This window comes from Myxine glutinosa, chromosome 8 (genome assembly GCF_964187855.1).
Source record: "Myxine glutinosa chromosome 8, kmMyxGlut1.1, whole genome shotgun sequence".
Lineage (NCBI taxonomy): Eukaryota > Metazoa > Chordata > Myxini > Myxiniformes > Myxinidae > Myxine > Myxine glutinosa.
The window spans coordinates 50,559,024-50,581,369 of record NC_136268.1 but is presented as its reverse complement, the minus strand read 5'-3'; the positions used below and the strand labels follow the sequence as shown (position 1 = coordinate 50,581,369).

Sequence of the window (22,346 nt, the reverse complement as noted above, 5' to 3'; positions counted from 1 at the left end):
ATTTATTTGGCGAATATAATTACATTCTTTAAACCTTGAGGATTTATACGTCTTCCGGTTGGGGGGGAGGAGGGTGTGACACGACTTAGCTCGAGGAGGTATCCGCCGATAGTGCGTTTGCTGATGAAACCATGCGGCCGCCATATTGGGACTCCGTACCGACGGAAGCTCCCAGCGTAAACAACGTGGCCAAACCATCACAAATCAGCAAGTTTTTACATAAACTGAGTTTTTATTTATTTTTATGGGGAAATGTTACGATTACAATTTTTCATGATAGAACCCCAACCTTTTGTTTTTCGATCTCGTTCGGCTCTTCGCATATATAGAACACTGCACCTCTCAATATAGTGTTCGACTAAAACGTCAAAATAACAGGATACAGCAAATAAGTGCAGCGTTCGACTTTCATTGCAATTATGAATTAAAGTCTGCAAAACATTAAACACTAATGTCAACGCCGATTGGTGGAAACGGGCTCACGTGCTTTGTTGGGCGTTCATTATTGATCCAATGGGTACGTTTTTCCTCACGTTGGCCTGTGTCCTGTGGTGTTACGAAATTTGTGGATTTGTTATGGTACAATTTTGTCGGGTGACGCGTCCAGCATGACGGGATGTTGCGCCTTTGGGTGTTCCAATCGAGCCGAGCAAGGCTACAAGCTGTACGGCGTGCCCCAAGGGAACCGCAACGTGGATCGGAGGAAGCGCTGGCTGTGCGCCATAAAGAGGCAGAGTTTCGATCCCAAAGCGGCGAGGTTGTGCGAAGTGAGTGATGACTTCATTGGATTTCTCTTCTCTCTGTAAATGCATCACGGGAAACGAGAAGCCTGGGTGTGTCCAATTAACAATCAGCTCGCTGCCGTTTCATATCGACCGCTTGCTTGAGTGCTTAAGCCGCTTGGCGAGCGCTCTACGCCAATGGAACACACCGCTTGTACATCCGCTACGAACACACCGCTACGGACTTTGTACGTTAGTTCGGTGATAAACGCAGTGCAGATCGAGTTGCTTCAGAAGTGCTGTTCTTTCCTTGATTCGCTAATGATGACGTGAAGGATGAAATTGTTACAAAGGGAAACGTTAACAAGTTCTACAATATCGATGGTTATAATTATTGCAATTAGCTTCCCGTTGTCATGGCAACTGAACTGCTTTGATTAATAATCACTTCAGGATTCACGGTTTGCACTTTGAACACCCACTGTGAGCCAGAGCGAGGTCTTTCGGATAACTGAGAACAACAACAAGTTCGTGAATCCTTCATTTTCATTCACCTCCATCAAAGAGTTCTTCCATTTCAAATAGTTTCTGCTCTTCTCCCTCTTATTCGTTATCTTCTCCCTCCTCTGGATCTTAACAATAATTCTTCATCGTCTCTTTCTCCTCTTCTCCATTTATTTATAGCGAACTGTTTTAAGCAGTTGTAGTTTACTAGTCGGTGTAATTAGCGGCAGCCGCTTTCATTGGTGAGAGACGTGAATGACATCGAGTTTCGAAATTACGGAGGGATTGTCCTTTTTTTAAAAAAATGCTCGTTGGGCTCAATTGGATCAAACATGGCTTCGCCCATGACGCAATCTTTCGGACACGTGAAAGAGCGCCGCCGCCATTATTGATCCATTCCGAGTGGGTGGATGCGTGCTCAAGGCGAAATTTTGTGGAGGATTCCTTGGGTTTGAGGTCGAGCTTGTGGGGTGCTGAGCACGAAATGACGGGATGCTGTGCCCTCGGGTGTTCCAATCGAGCCGAGCAAGGCCATAAGCTGCACGGCGTGCCCCGGGGGAACCGCAATGTCGATCGGAGGAAGCGCTGGCTGTGCGCCATATTAAGAGGAATGATTTCGATCCCAAAGTGGCTTGGTTATGCGAAGTGAGTACGTTTCACGATCATATTGCATTTGCCATGGAATTTTGAATCGGATATTATTGTATTCATATCGTGGAAATGTACCTCATGATGTGAGCACGTGGTGCAAACCATAAAATATTGTGGATTCTGTTTGAACAGTTTGCTCGTCGTTCTCCACATCCGCGTTTCGTTTCTGCGAAATTCAACTTCTCCAGAACGGCTGACCTAGTCAGGTTCACTATGTTAACAAATATAATTTCGTTCAAAATTTTGGGATTAGCAAACCTGTACATTTTTGGAATCTTCAGAGCATGGAGAATCCGAAAATCAATGTTGGCATTTGCACAGACACCTGCATGGCCGCCATTTTGGATTTTGAAAATGGCCGCCATAAAATACATGTTTTGCACGATCTCGGCTTCTAGTCAACCTAGAGACTTAATTAAATATGCTAATCCGATGTTTTCTGGGTCAAGGAATCCAATAAAGGCCTCAAAATAGTGCTCAGGATTATAGAAAAGCAACAAACAAAGGTAATTGAAAACCATTGTCTTTATATTTGTGATATAACTGTATTACATAATACATGATATTGCAAGTCCTTTGAAGTTATAGGTTGTTATAGGAAGTTATAGGTAGTATCAGATTGAACTATAAGTCCTACACAGGATCTACGAGGTCTATACCGTTCAGGAATATGCTTTTACAGATCTTCATCACTGTCCTGAGTGTCATTTTCGCAAAGGTGTTAACATTGGATTCCTCATGCTCTGAATATTCCAAAAATGTATAGTTTTGCTAATCTACCAAAATTTTGAACGAAAAAACATAGTGAACCTGACTAACCAGATCGATGTGAAACTTCATGCACATGATCTCCTGGACTTTGGGAATAAAGGGTGTACATGTTAATCTCATAGGTCACATGGTCTGGCGTGTATGATTTTTTGAAGATTGTTTATACCCGTTTATTCAAACCCAAGCTAGACTGTGTGTGTGTGTGTGTGTGTGTGTGTGTGTGTGTGTGTGTGTGTGTGTGTGTGTGTGTGTGTGTGTGTGTGTGTCTAGGAAATCTTGCTAGCCCTCGTAGATTTATGTTACATAAATAACTGGAACAGCACTCCGTAGAACACATTTCTCTGCCAGGCTGAACAGGTTTGTATCCCACTGATAGACTGGATCTGGACCTTAACCAAAATCTTAATCGTCTTGTTCTTGCCACCTGCGCAGTTTTCCCTGCGCATCGTAAGAGCATGACCAAGGGTTGGCGTCAGGAAGGGCATCTGGCCATAAAAACATTGCCTCAAACAGGGAACCATGATTGTCATGGGGCCCGCAAGGCTAACCCCCGCTCTAGTGGGGAAAATGGCCTTAAAACGATCATTCATTCATTCATTCTTGTTCTTGCCACCTAACAAACTCGTCCAACTGGTTTTGTCATAATTCATACACAACTTTTTGAAATATGCTATACACTATATCATTTTTGGCCCCATCTCTCAACTCAGGATCTTCACTAAAATCAAATCGATTCCTCTTTCTCACACACTCAAACTGTCCGTTAAGTTTTGTCCGCATCCATCCATAACTTTTTGAGATGTACTGCTCACAGACGGACAAAGGGTGAAAACAATATCCGTCTACCTTCGGTAACTATTACTTCCGCAACCGACCAAACAAAAATGTTGAATGGAAGAAACATTCAATTGGCTAAAATGGGTTCACTGTCCTTGTAAATTGACATGAAATGAGAAGTCTTAACTTGGCACAGATTTGTGACAACTTGGAAATTTGAAAGTAAAACCGGTGGTTCTTGCTGCAGATCAATCGTAGAGAATCTGGAATGGCTCCGCGTTCTTTGCCTGTTCCATATCCTTTCCAAAACACATGTTCCAAATGGTTGCATCTCTTTTCAGGTCCATTTTGACTCTAACCAGTTTGAGCCGAATATTGATGGGAAAAAGCTAAAGCCCAATGCAATTCCCAGCCTGTTTTCGTACAAGCTTGTTCAAAAAAAGGAGAGCCGGAAGAAAAGGAATTCTGACAAACCAGGCGAGTTACACCTCGGAAATGATCCCTAAATTACTTGTGGCAATCCTAATTGCTCTTGTTTTGTTCAATTTGCTTTGATAAGATAAACATTGAATTTGCTTTTTTAATTGTGTGCTTGAAATGTATTTTTTTTTTGTTTTAAAACTGATTTTTATGGAACCATTTTTGTTTCAGCTGTTGCTGTCGGAGCTCGACATAAGCCAAGATCACCAAAGTCTGGACGCAAACTATTTGATCATCAGTACTGTGTCACCCCACGTTCTTCTGCTGAGTGGTCAGAGCTTGACCTGAACGATCATTCACAACCGATACCTGGCGTACAGGATTTGGAATGGTCACAGCCATCCCATGAGGTCTCTGTCAAAACATGTGTATGGATGAATTCTTGCAAAATATGAAACCAAAAATTAGAACGACACTCGTACAGCACATCATCTCGCCTTGCGCGTTCATTCTGAACAAAAATACCACCGTTAACTGAACACGCCACTATTATGGCCCACTGTTGTTATGGCCCATATACCCATATCATCCATGCACCCTATTATGTCACATAGTTTCCTGGCATGCGTTATGTATGTCATAAATTTAATTCTTCCCTCGCATTAGGTCATAGATCAGATATATGAAGTTTGATTTTTTTTTTCGGATATTTTTCCTAAAATCTTTATCTGGAAAAATTTTCCAGATATTTTATTTTTCGGATAAAGATTAGAATTTAACCAATTATGTCTGCAGGACCACTTCATTGATGACATCATTATCACTCTAAATAACCCATGGGGATTTGATGACGTATGCCAAGTTTCAAATTTTTTTTTTTGTTGTTGAGCGGTTTCAGAGAAAATATTCAAATAGTTTCCTTTAATCCAATATGGCTGCCATGCCATGTGACCTATGATGTCAGATTTAGCATTCAAATATTCTCCATGGGGAATCCTTCCTATGTTTAAAGTTTTACATTGATCGGACAAGTGGTTGCAGAGAACCTATATATTTTCGCATTTTTAATGCGAAAATATATAGATATGCACAGACACATGCACACAGGCACATAGGCACATTCTGGGGTATCGACCCTGATGGCAGACGCCAACCCTGGCAATGAAGGTGGGAGAATAGTGAGCGGACTGCGATGCTGTGTGACTTGTGCATGGTCCAGACTCTTGGGCGAGTTGCATGTTAGGCCCTGGGCAGAGGAGCCTTCAGTAGAACAGGAGGAGATTATGAAGGCTGGGCATTGGGAAATGACGGAACATCTTGTTTTGAAAAAAAAAAAAAGTAGAAAAATATCTCGAGCAAAGAGTACCCAGCCTCCTATAGGGGAAGCCCGATGTCTGTGCGGGCACACCGAGCAGCAGGAAAGTGTGTTGTAAAAAAGAATGACTGCACTTTCTCAAGCGAGGAAAAACATTACCTTCTGAAGTGACATGGATATGCATCAAAGCAAGACGCTGTAAAGGTGGTAACAGTTTCTCCACCATCAAAGACAATACTCCAGAGAGGAAAACTACAAGCAGAAACCTGGAGTGTTGAGAAGGAGATAATCCTCCAATGCAGGATGTATTCCATTCCATACATGAGGCATGGAGGAGGAAAGGTAAGGGTGAGTGGTTCAGGGACCAGCTGAAAAACCGAAATTGCCCACTAGGGTGGAGAGAGTGAGTACTCCTTGATGGCGTTTTTTTTTTTGTTTTTTTTCAAGAATTAGACAATATCTAGATAAATGTAGAATTGAAAACGATTACATATGGGGCAAGGCAACAAATGGCAAGAGAGATTAGTGAGGGGAGTTTTTTTTTTGTTTTCTTTTCCCTGCTCTCCCCTTACGAACCACTGGGAACCTATCCCCCCACTTCCCATTGAAACAATGTCCCCACATTTGCGGTCCTGGTATTCACAACATTTTCCAAGAACGTTTCCCCCACAAATGTCAGGATCCAACTGTACATGGATGATTTAAATCTCTTTGCACTAAATGACAAAAAATTGCCAGAACAACTAAAACTAGTAAAACAGTTCTCCGAGGACATTCAAATGGAATTTGGACCAGACAAGTGCGCATTTGTCAAGGTAAACCAACAGAAACATAAAAAATGACCTTAAAACAACAATACAGCAGTTAGAAAATGAAGCATCGTACAAATATATCTGAGTGGAAGAGGGCCACCAATAAATGTGCAAAACAATCGCGAAAGAAAGAATACCTGCATAGAATGAAGCTGATCCTGAAAACATACCTCTCCCCAAGGGAAAAAAAATCAAAGCCATAAACCAACTCGTAGTACCAGTGTTCCAATACAGCAGCGGATTAATAAACTAGCCCCAATCAGAAAATCAATAAATTAGACATCAAAGATGGAAAACTCCTTACCGTCCAAAAAAATGTTCTATAAAAACCAGTGCCCCCCGAGAATGTACCTGCTGAGAAGAGGGAGGGAGCGGCCTGATGGAACTCAACCAGGTGCACAGAGCGATGAGTGTTGGATTAGCTGAGTATGTGAAATGCTCAACAGACTATTGGGTTCAGCTTGTAAAGAAACATGAACGCAACAAACGTGAAAGGATTCCTAACTCACTTTGCAAAGGATTTCCAAAAACAGGTGTGAATACAGGAAAACAAGCATTCTGAGTATTGCGCTGCAATACATGTCCCCTACCGGCAGTCTGTCACCCGGAAAACTGTTGGGGAAATTACCAAGGGTTATTTACCCACAGGTTCTGAATCGTTCCCAATCGCTAATTACCTCAGGATGGGCTCACCTGTGATTCGCACTCGGGACTTCGATTTATACACCACGCAGACAGGTCAGCAGAAGCACGAGAAAATAAGTTGTTGATAAAGAGCCTTTCGAGTCGCTAAATATCAGTAATTTATTATATTTTCCAGTTCACGATCAATGATCGATGTGTATATATATATGTTGCTCGGCTTGGCTCCGCCCCTCCCGAAAGCGCGCGCTGTGTCGCGCTTTGGACGTTCGCGAGACAAGGCTGAGGGCGCGCGGTGCGGCTTGAGAACTCGAGAATAAACTAGATATCCTTCTTTTTTTTTTTTTCCGTTTAATTAACGATATCTGCCAAACCACGTGCCCTATCGCAAATTCCAAAAGGACATTTTAGTAGACTGACATGCTGAACAGATCTGTGAAGTTTCCTCTCGATTGGATCAAAAATGAGGGAGCAGCTTGGTTTTAAAGGTTCATGCTTAAAAACGTCATAACTCTGAAACCATGTGATGCATGACGTCATGCTCGTTGGCCTTTTTGTTCGTCATGGGTGTGATTCTGCCTGCAAAGTTTGGCCTCAATCTGTTCAGCCGTTGCAGAGAAAAAGGGGTTTTTGTGTTTTCACAAAAAACAATATGGCGGCCGAACCACGTGACCTGTGACGTCATAATTACCATTAAAATATTCCACAGACTGAGTCCCCCCTACGGCGAAAATTTCTCAATCGGTCCTATTATTGCAGAGAAAATCTTTTTTAAAGGAAATTAAAACTTAAAATGGCACTGAGTTAAGGAGCATCATAATTATCAGAATTCCCAAAGTTCAAAGTGCCATAACTTTGTCAAAAATGATCGAAACGTCGTGAAGTTCGAACTTGATCTGTAACTTATCATGAGGAAACCAAGTGCCAAGTTTGAAATCATTAGCGTTAAGAGTTTAGAAAAAAAGTCCGGAAAACTGTTCTTTGTGTGACGGACGGACGGACTGACTGACTGACTGACTGACAGACGGAGGGACGGTGTGCAAACCTATAGTCCCCTCCGATGGACACCAGTAGGGGACTAATAAACAACAATAAATACAGCCCCTGTGACTGCAAAAAAGACAAAAGAAGTATATATAAAAAGAAATATCACCAAATACACACCAATAACAGAGAATGACAAAAAAGAAGGAAGATACAAAAAAATAATTGGACATAGTGGCGATAGACAAAAAAAGGCTCATTGTATTGGCTAAGAGATCACCTCAACTGGGAAGAATGCCCAAGATCAAGGACAACACCAATGGACAACACCAATGGTACAACACCACTGTACCCACCGTACCCAGTCGTACCCAGCTGCTCCTGGACTCTGTGTCCTTTCCTCCTGACAAGGTGGAAAAGTTTCTGTCAACCCTCGACTGATTCTGCAACTGGTCCTGACGGCATCAGCCCACGGGTCTTAAAATCATGTTCTTCTGCTCTTTCACTCCCTCTTTCTGTTCTCTTCACCCTCTCTTTTGCTCAAGGTCATCTGCCATCTGCTTGGAAATCAGCCAACATCACCGCTTTGCACAAAAAAGGTGCAAAAACAGATCCCAGCAACTACAGACCAATCAGCCTTCTCCCAATTATCAGCAAAGTCATGGAATCCATCATTGCTTCAGATATTAAATCTTTCCTCTTCTCCAATGGCTTGATCTCTGATCATCAATTTGGTTTCAGACCTGGTCACTCTACTCTGGACATGCTGCTTCTGCTTTCTCAACAATGGATGGAGGTCCTCAACACCAAACAGGAAATTAGAGCTGTCTCCCTTGACATTTCACGTGCCTTCGATATGGTCTGGCACCCTGCTCTGCTCTCCAAACTCTCCTCCTTTGGTATCCATGGAAATCTCCACGCATGGCTGGCGGACTTCCTCTCTGGTCGTAGTCAACGTGTGGCCCTGAATGGGTTTCTCTCATCTCCTCTTCCTGTTCAGGCTGGAGTTCCCCAAGGTAGTGTTCTGGGCCCTGTGCTTTTTCTGGTCTTCATCAATGATCTCTCTGACTCTCTTGAAAATCCTCTCTATCTCTTTGCTGACGACTCTACTCTCTGTCGCTCCATTCCTCATCCCTCAGATCGGCAGTCTGCAGCCTCCTCACTCTCTGCAGACCTGGACAAAATCACAGACTGGTCAAACAAGTGGAACATGTCTTTCAATCCTGACAAATCTCACACTCTTACAATGTCTCTCCGAAAGGACCGACTGGACAACCCTCCCATCTACTTTCTCAACAATCCTCTCCAAGAAGTTCTGTCGCTCAAGCTTTTGGGTCTCACTATCTGCCATGATCTTTCTTGGGAAAACCACATTTCCAAGCTGGCCTCCAAAGCCAGTCGCCGACTGGGCATCCTCCGTCGTGCGAAGTCCTTCCTTGGCACACCTGAGCTCCTCACCACATACAAGGCTTTCATCCGCAGCTCAATGGAATACTGTTCCCCCCTCTGGGCTGGTGCTCCTGCCTCACACCTTGCTCGGCTTCACGCTGTTGAGGCCAAAGCTTTCAGAATCATTGGAATCTCCTGCGATGTAGTCAATGCCGAGGGCCTTTCACTCACTCACCGCAGGCAGGTTGGTGGTCTTTCTGTCTTCTACCGACTCCTCTCCGGCCTTGCTCCCCCAGCTCTCTCTGTGCTCTGTCCCCCCAATATTCCTTCAGGTCGCACAAGATCTGCCAGCAACCCTCTGATGGTTAAACTGCCGAAATCTCTGCTCTCTGCTCACCTTCACTCTTTCATTCCTCTTTTCTCCCGCCTCTGGGACAAACTCCCACACTCCCTTCAATCCCACTCCTCCCTCCAGGTCTTTAAAACAGCTGTTCACCACCATCTCTTATCATCCCCCATCGAAAACCTTGATCTTTTCTACCCCCGGTAATTCACCCCAGAGTCCTTGCAGTGTTCATATGTTTTAATCCTCTCCCACCTCCCCCCAAGTCCTCCCGATGTCCCTGCTCTCAAATGTTGTGTTTGTGTCCTTCCCCCTCTTCCCCCTCTCTTTTGTGTCCTTCCCCCTCTCTCCCCATCTTGTCTGCCGCTCCCCTTGTTTTTTGTGTGTCGGTTTGTCTTTTTGTGTGATTAATGTTAGCTCTTTCACGAGCCTCGATCCTGTATACAAAAAAAAAAAAAAAAAAAAAAGGATTAAAAAAGATGGCGGGACTGAGCCAGACAGACAAGTGTAGGTACAGCAAGACGTAAACAGAAAGTACTGGTTACTTGCTTTCAGGATGCAAAGAGGTAGCAGAACAACTTCACACACAATGGCACAACAAAGTATGCAGTGTGATTCATTGGCATATCTGCAAAAATGTCAACATCGCAGTTCCAGAAAATCCAAGGAAATACAAACCAAGAGAATCATTGAAAATGAGGATGTCATGCTCACGTACGACTTGATGATCTCATCGAGCGTGAACATAGAAAACAAAGCATTGCGACCAGTCATAGTACTTAGGAACAAAAAGGAATTGATGATGCATTGATGATGAGATATCCGTAACCAGTGATTTTGACCTAAACAACGCAGAAATCAATAAAATTACCAAATACCAGGACCTCAAACATGAGGTCAAGAGATCTTGGAAGCTGAAGAGCATGGAAATTGTACCAGTGATAAATTGGAGCAACAGGAATGATGAAGAAGAACCTCACTGAGATGTCAAACACCATCCCCAGGAATATTGCCACAAATGAACTACAACTGGAGGCAATCGTGGGTTCGGTGACGATCCTGAGAAGAGCCCTTGGAACAAAACTCTGAAAAAGGTGAACAGCTTGGTCCATTAACTGTGACCCCTTACCGAAGCGGAGGTGGATACTTTGAATCATGGGAGGACTCGGTTCCACCTCCTGAAACCTGCAAATGGAGATAACAACCAAAGACATACACACAGACAGGAGCATTGCAATAGTCTCGCATCCTCTTCAGGGCGGGACTAAAAAGCAGGAAACCAACATTGCAAGGACGTTCTTCCAAATAACACGGTTACCTTTTCAGTCAGGGTAAACATAGCTTTTTGTGTTTTCATAGTTGTCACTCGTGATATAAAATAAGCCATGTGTCCTATATAATGCTAAATGAGATGAGATATTACAGCCAATTACAAGTCTTTGTGAACTTTTGGAAAATACAACTAGCTTTGACGTTTGTCACTTTTTTTTTTCTTTTTTTTTGTATACAAGATTGAGGCTCGTGAAAGAGCTAACATTAATCACACAAAAAGTCAAACCGACACATAAAACACAAAATAAGGGGAGCAATAGACAAGATGGGGAGAGAGGGCGAAGGACACAAACACAACATTTGAGAGCAGGGACATTGAGAGAACTGTGGGAGGGAGAGGGCTTGGGGGGAGGTGGGAGAGGTATAAAACATATGGACACTGCAAGGACTTCCAGGAAAGAAGTTGTAATTTAGAAAAAGTGTATCGGGTGAATTAGCGGGGGTAGAAAAGATCAAGGTTTTGGATGGGGGAAGACAAGAGATGGTGGTGAACAGCTGTTTTAAAGACCTGGAGGGAGGAGTGGGATTGAAGGGAGTGGGGGAGTTTGTTGCACTATGATGTGCATCCTCTGTGCATCACATTCCACCGTAACGCATGACGAGTGTCGCATTCCACTGCGACGAGCAACATAACTGATGGGACACATCACACCGGTGTGATGAATGAAGCTCACTGTGAACGGTGCAAGCAAATAGTTTGTATTAATTAATCATTTGTCGCTGTACTTGCTTTAATTGCTGTTCCATTTGAAGCTAGTCATAAGAGGCAAAGGGATATCCTCCAGAATGTTTTTATTTTGGGGTTTGATATTGCATCAAAGCATTGGATGGTAATTTGTAGAATTATCGGATAAGAGTTTAAAGTTTTTTTTTCCCCTTCTCATTTTGGGTTTTACAAGTCTGAAGTACTGAATGTGGTCCCCCTCACCCCTCCCACCCCCCGCCTCGAGCGACCTTGTTTTCACCTGGAAATATGCAGCACTAAACTTATTGCATCCGAAACTGCCATTAACTTGTCATTTCATTTTCTCCAATTACAAAAGTCCAGAGCAGTGGAGGAATTTTTAAATTCTAGTAAAATTGGTGTGAAACTTTTCCAGAAAATAATTGTGAATGGATTTTAAAAACTTCACCACTGCTTGGCAATAAGTCTTGCCACATGTAAAACTGGTCATGATCGTGCAAGCAATAGCCCTGTGTTTGGAAGTTCACTGAACTATTGGAGTATCTGAGGGAAAATGGTGGGCTGGGGGGGTGGGGGGGGGGGGGGGTGGGAAGGGAAGGGTAGTGGACTGTCCATTGCTTGTGTTCAATTAGGCTTTGAACAGTTTTCAAGCTCCTGATTGATAAACATAGACCAGATGGTTTCATGGACCTCTCACTGCCATTACTTGTCCATTGGGAAGGCCGAGCTGGATCTTCTGAAGCATTTCAAAATTTAGTTTTAGCTCATCGGTAAGCAGACTAAGTTTGCATCATCACTTCTGAGGATGCACCTCTTCCACTAATGGTGTCTCTGGAGATTAGGGCAGGAATTTAGAATTTGGGCGAGGGTAACAGGTCATTACGCTACCGTTGGAGTTTTTATGTTGACAAGTTAATGGAAGCAGTTGGGATGGCCGGCTTCGCATCTCCGACATGTGGCATACTTGTCGATGCAATGCTTCTTCTCTGAAACACAAGCATGATGCTGATCACTGTTCAATCGGAAGTGAAACCCAGACGAGACAACTGGTACTCAACATTGATCTCATTCAATTCAATTTAGCCTGAAATGGCATGTTCTAACGAAGCTGAGCAAGATTACAAGCTTTGTGCTTTAATGAATTGGAGAAAATTATGGTTGTGCTCAGCGTGGTTATGTGAAGTGAATGTATTTCCGAATGATTTATATTGCTCATTATCTCTCTTCAGGTACATTGTGACTCCAATCGTGTCGTGCCGAGGGTCGATGAGAAAATTGCAACGCCCAATGCGAGTCCGGGTATTCCTTCTCAAACAACTATTGGGGAAAGGAGAGAGAGTCCCAAAGACAAAAATGCTGATGACCCAGGTGCTGTATATGCATGTAGTTTGAAAGAATCCCTCATTTTAGATTTTGTATAACTAGCAAGTTGTCCGTGAACGCATGGGATTCTAAACGGGGTAGGGATGAAGGTGGCAAAAATGCAAATGGTGTCTTCTGTCATTGAGCCGGCAAGCTGGGAGCAACAATTCACATTTATTGCCACATCTGATGCAATTTAAATGCTCTATTGATGGTGAGGTGCAACATTTGAAACTGTGTTCGACACATGTACACGTAGCTTTTTGATGCAAAGAGCCAGTAATAAAAATTTGTACTAATTGCAAATTAATAGTAGGATGGGGTCTTTCGGAATTTGCTTTCTAAACACCGGTTTTAACTTGTGTAAAAATTTCCAAGTGTGCACTGTTTGCTTCAGTCTTCAACTTTTTTTTTTTTTTTTTTTTTCAGTCGCAGCTCAACCTGAACAGAGAGCCCCCAAATCTGATAATCGATTCGATCGAAACAGTGCTACTCGAAGTCTAACTTCTGAATGTCAAGAGCCTGAGCCGCATGAACAAGATGAGCCAATGGTCGAGGAGCAAGCACAGGCATCCGATGAGGTTCTTGCTGTCAGACGTGCTAATGAATCCTTGCGGAAAAAGGTCTCGAAGCTGCAGAAGGAAAAGGACTTGTTTACAAAGAACTTATCCACCCTGTTTAACCACGATCAACTCAATTATTTGCAGAGAACAAAAGGCAGTAAAGGACGTGAGTGTTGTGTTTTACATGATCCGTATGGCATCTCGTCTTGTTTGGTACAATAGTCCACTTGCCATTATTAATCGCACAAATTAGAATGCTCCTGTGGTTTGAAAAAACAAAACAAATTGGAATTTTTGTGCATGTCTAACTCGAATTTGAAATGGCATCGTCGATGTAAATGCAATTTTTATTTCAGGCTTAGGAACTAACATTTAACATTGTGATTTAACTTTCCAGTGACATGGTCAGAAGAAACTTTGGAGAAGGCCCTCAAACTGCAGTGGGCATGCGGCTCTGTGGCATACAACGTTCTGTTGGACCAGGGTTACCCCTTCCCGTCTGATCGAACGCTGCGGCGAAGAACTCGATGTAATGAGAGATTTTCGGCCCTTTTTTCAAAAAGGTGACATTTGCAGATTTCATCACCGTATCAATATTCGTTTTTTTAATACAGAGTTTAATAATATGTAGTTTCATTTTGATGTATGTCAAGTATTCACTTTCAGATTAAGCCTGAATATTTTTGTTCCCTTGTGTGGAATTTCAATGCAGGAAACCATTAGGCCCATCAACGCCTGTGCTATGACTGCCAGGCTATAGTTGTTTGTCTGTGCTCTATCCTTTTAAATTCTAAGCGTTAAGCAAGGAAGCAGCATGTACCATTTTAAAAAAGTCTTTGGTATAACTCGGCCAAGGTTTGAACCACCGACCTCCCCGACTCGAACGGACGCTCTAACCATTACACCGCTGAGTCTGTTAATTTTGCTAGCTACTTGATATTTGCACAGGTGGCAAAAACATTATTGGTTATCTAAAACTGCGGTGCAGGCTGTACTTTTGAATCCTGTGGGTGGGTTGGGGGTAGAAGGAAGCATTCTGGCCTATAAATTATGCTCGCATGATCTTTCGCAATACAGCTACTACAAGGCGGCTCAAACTCAGTTTGCTCAAATTAAAAGGTTAATAGATGCGTATTTTAGCACTTAGCATTTTGGAAAGGAAATTTGGCATGGCAAAGGATAAACAATCTTTGTCTTAATTACCAAGGTCAGCAGCAGTTTTTGCCTTCTGATGATCATGGGAAAGCAAACTTGTCATCCTTGGTAAAGGTGATCTATGTTTGTAACCTTCTCATGGATTTTGTTGCCTTTATTGTTGGCAGCACACAGTCCAATCTGAAGAACCAGCTGGAAATTAGCAGCAGTGGAGACACCAGTTTACAAATGGTATTTATTTTTCTTTCTTTTATATATTTATGTTGGTGTTAAGCCTGGTGGTGGCTTAGCGGTTAGGGTGCCGGCTTGGGATCCTAGGATCCTGGGTTCGAATCCCGGTCAAATGCTAAATGAACACCAGGGGGGTTGACTCAGCCTGTCATCCTTCTGAAGTCGGCAAATTTGAGTACCAGCTTGCTGGGATGAATGATCCCGGTGTGTACCCCGGTTTAGAATAGGTAGACCGTATCCCTGCGCATCGTAAGAGGCGACCAAGGGTTGGCGCCAGAAAGGGCATCCAGCCATAAAAACACTGCCTCAAATAGGGAACCATGATTGTCATGGGGCCCGCAAGGCTAACCCCCGCTCTAGCGGGGAAAATGGCCTTAAAACGATCATTCATTCATTCATTCATTCATTCAGCAGAGTACCCATGGGTACGTGGAATTTGTGCATTATTTGCTGAAAACAGTATATTCTGTATATTGTATTGCAATAAGACGATATTTAAATATTTGTGTGGTCTTGGTAGCAATACATGGCGAGATCTCAGATTAAGGCTCGAGCAATACAGGAAAATCACATTTTAGCAACCACTGACGTTTGTAACATTTGATCTCTGAAAATTGAGAAAATACCCGGTAAAAATTATACCCCCTTTGTTGTGTTAATCAGTACAATATATGCTTTTCAAACCTATCATTGACACATGTAAAACTAGAACTGCATTCGGCAGAGTAAGTACCGACGCCACACACTTGACAGTTTGTTTTGTATCCCAGTGATAGGCCGGATCTGGATCCGGGCCTGAACCAAAATCGAATCGGATTGTTCAACTCATCCACTCCACATAGTTTTGTCATAACTCGTCCACACCTTTTTGAGATATCGTGTTATATATTTTTTTGCCCCCCCCCCCCCCTCTAAATGGTGAAGAATCATTTGGAAAAAAACTATCATATCCGGTTTTGGATGTTTACCAAAACGGAATCGAATCTTCCTCGTCACACCCAACCTGTTCACCAAGTTATGTCTAAGTCCGTCCATAACTTTAGAGATATTGTATTATATATCGTTTTTTGCCTCATCTCTCAATGGTGAAGAATCACTTTAAAAAAATTTGGGATCTAGATCTTCACCAAATCCAATCATTTCATCTTTGTGACAGACCCAACCTCTCCAGTCTCCACCAAATTTTGTCCGAATCTGTCAACCTTTTGAGATATCCTGTTCACAAACAAACAAGAACATGTGGTGGAGTGCATACTTCCACCAGGCTGAACAGTTTACGTTTTGTATCCCACTGATGGGCCGGATCTGGATCCGGGCTTGAACCAAAATCGAATCTGCTTGTTCTTGTCACCTAACCAACTCGTCCACCAAGATTCGTCCAAATCTGGCCACAACTTTGAGATATCTTGCGATATTGTTTTAGCCCTGTCTCAATGGTGAAGAATTACTTTTAAAACATCAAAATAATGTTTAAGAAATATTTATTACAGAATTGAAGCACCACCAGGTTAGAGAGAGAGAGAGAGAGAGACAGAGACAGAGACAGAGACAGAGACAGAGAGAGAGAGAGAGAGAGAGGTTTGAAAGCTCATTCTTGAGATTGGACGGACTAATTACTTTAAAAAGTTCTCGTATCTGGATCCAGATATTCACGAATCTAACCATTTCTTCTTTGTCACACACCCAATCTCTCGTCCACAACTTTGACATATCCTGTTCACAGACAGACAGAGATGAAAACATAACCTTTGTCAACTTTCGGTGGCAGAGGTGGATGTTCGTGTGGCGTTCTGGGATAGAGTACAGAATCAAACTTACAAATAAAGGAAAGATCATCGATTGCAAATGATAGGTCTAAGCTACGTTCCAACAGCATGCAAGTAGATGAAGTCAAGTTCCAATAATGCATGATTACACGCAAACGGTGCATAATTAATCGACACTCTGTCGACCTCCCCCCTGCCCCCCCTCTTTGAATGGGGAGTGGGGGGGGGGGGTGACAATGGATTTTAATTTATTTTTTTAACTACATAGTCTAGGCTCATGGAAGAGCAATGACAGAACAAATCAGAACACAACATAAAGGGAACAAACAGCAAGAGGAAGGGGGAACGCCAACAGCAGGGCAGGGGGGGGAAAATAGGGCCGAGGGAGAAAATAGAAAGCGACGGACAAACGGGATGCAGGTAATGAAGGGGAAATAGAGATTGCAAAGGGTGGACGAGATGGATACATTAGCAAAATTTTTGAGGGCTGGGGAGTGGTTTAACAGGTGTGGAAAAAGAAAAAAAAGAATTTTGGATGGGGATGACGAGATGGTGGTGAACAGCTGTCTTGAAGACCTGGACAGAAGAAAGAGATTGAAGAGAGTATGGAAGGTGGCTACACAGGTGGGAAAAAGAGGAATAAATGAGTGGAGGTGAGCAATGGTTCTGGATTTAGGCAGTTGGGGGGGGGGGGGGAGAGGGGGGAGTTGCTGGACCACGTGCGTTCTGCTGATACCTGAGGGGGACAAAACACAGAGGACAGAGGGTGCAAGTCTTGACAAGGCACCACCAGGTTTTAGAGGAGGGAGGCAAGTTTGAAAGGTCATTCCTGATTGGACAGGTTTTTTTCTGGCACTCCAGAGAGCTTTGTCTCCAGAGATTGGACATGCTTGTTGTGAGCTTTGTGGAATGATCTGAGGTTGTCTTCGGTGGGATTTCCCTTCCAGGAGAATGCAAGTTGTTTTAAAGCAATTGCCTCGCCACAGAGTTGTTTTTTTTTTAATGATAATTATGAGGTCACGTGGTACAGGCACCATCTTGGAAAAATGGAAAAACGTATCACCAAAACTGCTCAATGGAAAAAAACAAATCAACGTGGCTCATTGTAAAGAACTCCACATGGGATGACGTCATTGGTGCCTTATAACGTCATAATTCCACAGGGACAACACTTGGTTTGATCAGTTTGAAATTTCTTAAGCATGATCAACACAACAATTATATTTGAGATTGTAAATTTATGATGTCATCACTCACGTGGTCTGGCAGCCATATTGGATCAAAGAAAACAAATCCTTCAAAAATAGAAGATTTGGCTCGCACCAAGTTGACTGCACGGGGTAAGTATTCTATGAATACCATCTGGTTGACTTTGTAATGAGGAAGGCCATAACGGCATAACAGATGCCAACTTTGGCATCTCATGGCAGCAACATCACTTGACAGACCTTGACTTTGCAGATGACGTTGCACTGTTGGCTGAAGATTATATTGGGCTGCAAGATATGACCTCTAGCTTGGAGAAATGCAGTGCCAAAGTCGGCCTGTGTATCAGCTGCGCAAAGACCAAGACCATGATCACACAACAACAAAGAGGTCACCCCATTACAGTTGGTCAAGAAAACATTGAGGAAGCCGTCCATTTGCCGTATTTAGGTAGCACACTCTCCAGAGAAGGTGATGCTGAGATTGACGTCCACACAAGAATTGACAAGGCAGCCTCAGTTTTCAGCGCCTCTGCAAAGTATGGAAATTAACCACCATTAACATTGTCACCAAGCTAAAACTCTACATGTTCATTGTTGTGCCCATTGCAATTTATGCCAGTGAGACTTGGAAGAGAACAGTGAAGGTGTCACATAAACTGGACGTGTTCCACCAACGTTGCTTCTGCAAGATTCTTTGAATCAATCACATGGAGAGACCATATCACAAACGAGGAAGTGTTAGAGAACTGGGTTAAGGTGCCTCTCAGACATCATAACAAATGAGGTTGAGGTTAGCCAGACATATCTTTCATCTCCCTGATACCCGCCATGCCAGAGTAGCCTCAAATGGATCGCACTAGATGGTAAAAGAAAACGAGGTCGCCCAAAAATACCTCGACAAACTCTTTTAAAGACCTGAAAACAAGAAACACCAAGTGGATTAGGGCAAGTTGCTTCTGAAATGTATTTATTTATTTTTCAAATTCCGTTTACTTTCCTGAAAGTCCCTGTAGTGTCCATCTTGTTTATCCCGTGTACCCTGTCCCAGCTTTCTTCCACAGATCTCCTGATGTTTATGGTCCCTACTGTTGTTGTGCTTCCCCCTCTCTCCCCCTCTTGTCTCCAGCTCCCTTTATCATATGTTCTGTGTGTTAGCTCTTATATGAGCCTCGACTAAGTTTATAACAAAATAATAATAATAAGAGACTATCGCTTCCTTCCGTTGGAATCATTGTAATTGCTACAGCCATAATTGTGCTAGGCAGGATGGCATTCATGAACAATTCCGTGGATGAACAATTCGGCGATCTCTCAATTTGGTACTTTAGTGATGTATTTTGGCATCATTTTCATTCTTGGTCGTCATGAAAACGTTTGAGAATAAAATATATAGCTTTATGAAGGCTTACGACACTCTAGTAGCTTTTTCAGTGAATAATTTGTACATTCTATGGGGTGTCCATTTTTATTCTCATCCCGACAAATGGAGTCTGACCATACTGAGATATATACTACTTTTTCTTTTCAAAACCCTAGTTCTGACAATGTTCTGTTAGATATGTGAATGAATGAATGAATGATCGTTTTAAGGCCATTTTCCCCGCTGGAGCAGGGGTTAGCCTTGCGGCCCCCATGACAATCATGGTTCCCTGTTTGAGGCAATGTTTTTATGGCCGGATGCCCTTCCTGACGCCAACCCTTGGTCGCCTCTTACGATGCGCAGGGATACGGTGTACCTATTCTAAATCGGGGTACACACCGTGATCATTCATCCCAGCAAGCTGGTACTCAATTTGCCGACCTCGGAAGGATGACAGGCTGAGTCAACCCCCCTGGCGTTAATTCAGCGATTGATCGGGATTCGAACCCAGGATCCTAGGATCCTAGGATCCCAAGCCGGCACCCTAACCGCTAAGCCAACACCAGTTCTGTTAGATATGTATTGGAGCATATCCTTCAAGTATGCAAGTAAGCTTTCGAGCACCTTCACAGCAAACCCAAGGATCGGATGAGAGATTGGTTGCTCCTGTGTATATATTTTTTCCTTTATTTTAATTTTAATTTTTTTGAAGGGGAAAAAGAAAATCCAAATTGCCCCATCTGTGCAAGTCAACTATGCTCTCAAGTTCCCTCTGGTGATAATTAGCATGTTGAACCAAGCAAGGGGTGAAGGGTCAGGACAAGATGCATGCTGATTTTATGCATATGTAATAAGTAGCATGTAGGAGATATCGATCAGTCTTTTACATGAATGGCTGACAATATGGAATGCGTTGATAGTTTTCAATCTCCCTTCCAACCTTCGCTTAAAATGAAAGATTTGCAAGATTTGCCACTCGGGATTTTTAATCAAAAACACTCTGCTATTGTAAAATGTAGCTTTTAAATCTTACATTTCCAGAAGCCAAAGTAAATTGAGATTGAATTTTTATTTTATTACCTGGTTATCTTTTGCAGGCATTGTGATACAATGTACAATTTATACAAATACAGTACAAAGCAATATGAAGAGAATTTGTATGCAATTGTGCGAACCCGTATTTACTGCAAGAAAAAGCACATCCTCGGGCCTTGCAAAGATTTGTGTACATCTCTTGTGCGTAATATACAAATTCGAGGATAAACTAGATTAATTCAATCGTACAAAAACATTCATCAAAGCAGCTTTCAAGGCAGTGGTGTGGAAATACGGGACTTGCGATACATTTTCATTGACTAACGTTAGTTCCATTATCGTTTCTTTTCCAAAAAGGTGTTTGAGGCACTTTACAGTACAAGTTCAGGCAGTTTAAATGTGGCCTAAACATCCAGTGCAGCAACAACATTCCAGTCTCTCAAAAAAGAACAACAAATCATGAAAGCTTACAATACACAGGTCACAGGAAATTGTGGTTGTTTAAGAATCCAAGTATATATTCATACAAATTAAAAATGGGGCTTAATATTTGTACAATATGCAACAAAATCATGTTTTGTTCTCAGACGTTTGTTCAAAAATACAATTTCATTTTATTCTGCTTATTAACAAAAATACCTGCAGATAACACTTGACACCACAATGAAACCCTGTAATTAAGATTTGCCACTTTTCAAAAATATTTCCAAAACAACTCACATTCTCCAAATGAGACTCCTCCAGCCTTTCCCAAAACGAAAACCCCCATCCCTTTTCTAAACTAAAATCCTCACCCAATCCCTCATCCTGCTCCAAACTAAAATCCTCACTAAATCCCCCACGTGCTCCCCAAACTTAAAAACTTAGAATAAAAAAAACATTTGGACTCGTATTCAGCTGAATGGATAGGGTTCGACAACTCTTATTCAATTCATAGAAAACTTGTACATGGATATAAAACTTGCAGGTAATGTGCTATTCACTCATAGGTTCCAAAGAAAATGAACTGCTCACATGAGCATTTGGTTTAAATGGTTTGTGAAGGCAAGCTACATAATCTTAGCATATTTTTCGATGGTGATGCTGACAAAGCTGTGATGCTGTCGAATGACACTTGTGCAAAATCGTGGCTCCGTATGTCGTCTAGTCTAACCCGAACGAGCTCCCAAGAAACACTGTGCGCACCATGGAGACGAGGCGTAATATTTCCAAAAGGAGATCGCAAGCATTGTTTATCTGTCCAATGCAAGCTTGCACATGCTTGTATCAAGTAAAACAAACTTTGTTATCTGGGGAGTCGAGGAGGAAAGAAAAATTGGCGCTTCTATTTGGTCAAAAGTAATTGTGCCTTGAGCGATGTGTGCTTAAGTACAAAATATACCCCCAATTCATTCGGCCATCAAACTGGGAGCCACTACTGGAGGATCAAGGAAAAGGTTTCCAAATTTCCCATCAAATTCCAACTCAGCTTGCAATGGCATGAGTTCACCTGGTCTTGCTATATATAGTCCATTATAAATAAATAATTGCCTGTCCTTCTTGCAAGTAAATTAAACTGTCCAATGCATGGCATCTGAAGTGAAATGCTTCCTTTCTAACAGTGAGCTCAAAGTAAATGTGTAATTAATACCTGCGTGCCATTTAAAGTGAAATCAAAGGGAAATGGATTTTTTTTTTCTTCCATTTTAAAGCTTCAAATCCCCAGTTGCCACCTCTCAAACAGCCTCCCCAGACCAAGTAAATCTGGGAACAATGGGATGAACAAATTTTGGATGAGCAATGTCAATACAAACAAAAACAACAAAAAACATCTGGTTTTAAAAATCTTCTTACTTTGTCACAAACTCATTTCACTTGCTCTTTCAAACGAGTCTTAAATGCTCCCAGCTTACCTGCAGGATTACACGAGCAAAAGTATTCTTATAGGCTTGCCTTATTACTAGGTGGTTATATCATGGTGCCTTGCCCGTAACATGCTCAATGAGTGCTCGCACTGTCAAGCCAACATGAACAATTCCTTTCTCCTCTAGGATGTGATGAGGAAGGCACAGTTGCTCCTGAATGTCCAAGGAAGGGGTAAAGGAGTCAGTGGCAGGGTGAGGTTGCGGCAATGTTTTATTAAAATTGGAGACTTTTCCAGAATTATAAATGCAGCATTACCTTATTGTTCATTAGATTTGTTCAAAACGTTAAATGGAGTAATGTGAATTTCTCTTTAAATTTGGATGCTTTAAAGAAACGTCTGTACAGCCAAACTGAGCAAATTGCACAACATTTGATCTCATTTTCACTGGAAAAGATAAACAATTTTCAATGCTT

At 42.3% G+C, this 22,346-nt stretch overlaps 2 protein-coding genes across 10 annotated transcripts in view; one reads left to right on the top strand and one right to left on the bottom strand.

Moving 5' to 3' along the window:
• The first annotated feature begins 483 nt into the window (after window positions 1-483).
• LOC137432487 (uncharacterized) overlaps window positions 484-22,346 on the top strand; it is a 35,434-nt gene continuing 13,571 nt past the window's right edge. For 2 of the 6 annotated variants that reach the window (XM_068124464.2, XM_068124467.2), the window contains exons 1-7: window positions 484-767; window positions 3,767-3,902; window positions 4,077-4,255; window positions 12,577-12,715; window positions 13,139-13,438; window positions 13,670-13,835; window positions 14,595-14,658. In XM_068124464.2, the coding sequence (XP_067980565.1) occupies window positions 609-767; window positions 3,767-3,902; window positions 4,077-4,255; window positions 12,577-12,715; window positions 13,139-13,438; window positions 13,670-13,835; window positions 14,595-14,658 (1,143 nt within the window). In that variant the 5' untranslated portion in view covers window positions 484-608. Of the gene's footprint in view, window positions 768-3,766; window positions 3,903-4,076; window positions 4,256-12,576; window positions 12,716-13,138; window positions 13,439-13,669; window positions 13,836-14,594; window positions 14,706-19,548; window positions 20,170-22,057 lie in introns of those variants that run through there. The other 4 variants (XM_068124466.2, XM_078783281.1, XM_068124463.2 and 1 more) reach the window with 3 other exon arrangements.
• LOC137432485 (leucine-rich repeat and calponin homology domain-containing protein 1) overlaps window positions 20,043-22,346 on the bottom strand; it is a 129,015-nt gene continuing 126,711 nt past the window's right edge. For 2 of the 4 annotated variants that reach the window (XM_078783278.1, XM_078783277.1), the window contains 2 exons: window positions 21,960-22,084; window positions 20,043-21,770 (listed from right to left, as the gene is read on the bottom strand). In XM_078783278.1, the coding sequence (XP_078639404.1) occupies window positions 21,980-22,084 (105 nt within the window). In that variant the 3' untranslated portion in view covers window positions 20,043-21,770; window positions 21,960-21,979. Of the gene's footprint in view, window positions 22,085-22,346 lie in introns of all 4 variants that reach the window. The other 2 variants (XM_068124462.2, XM_068124461.2) reach the window with 1 other exon arrangement.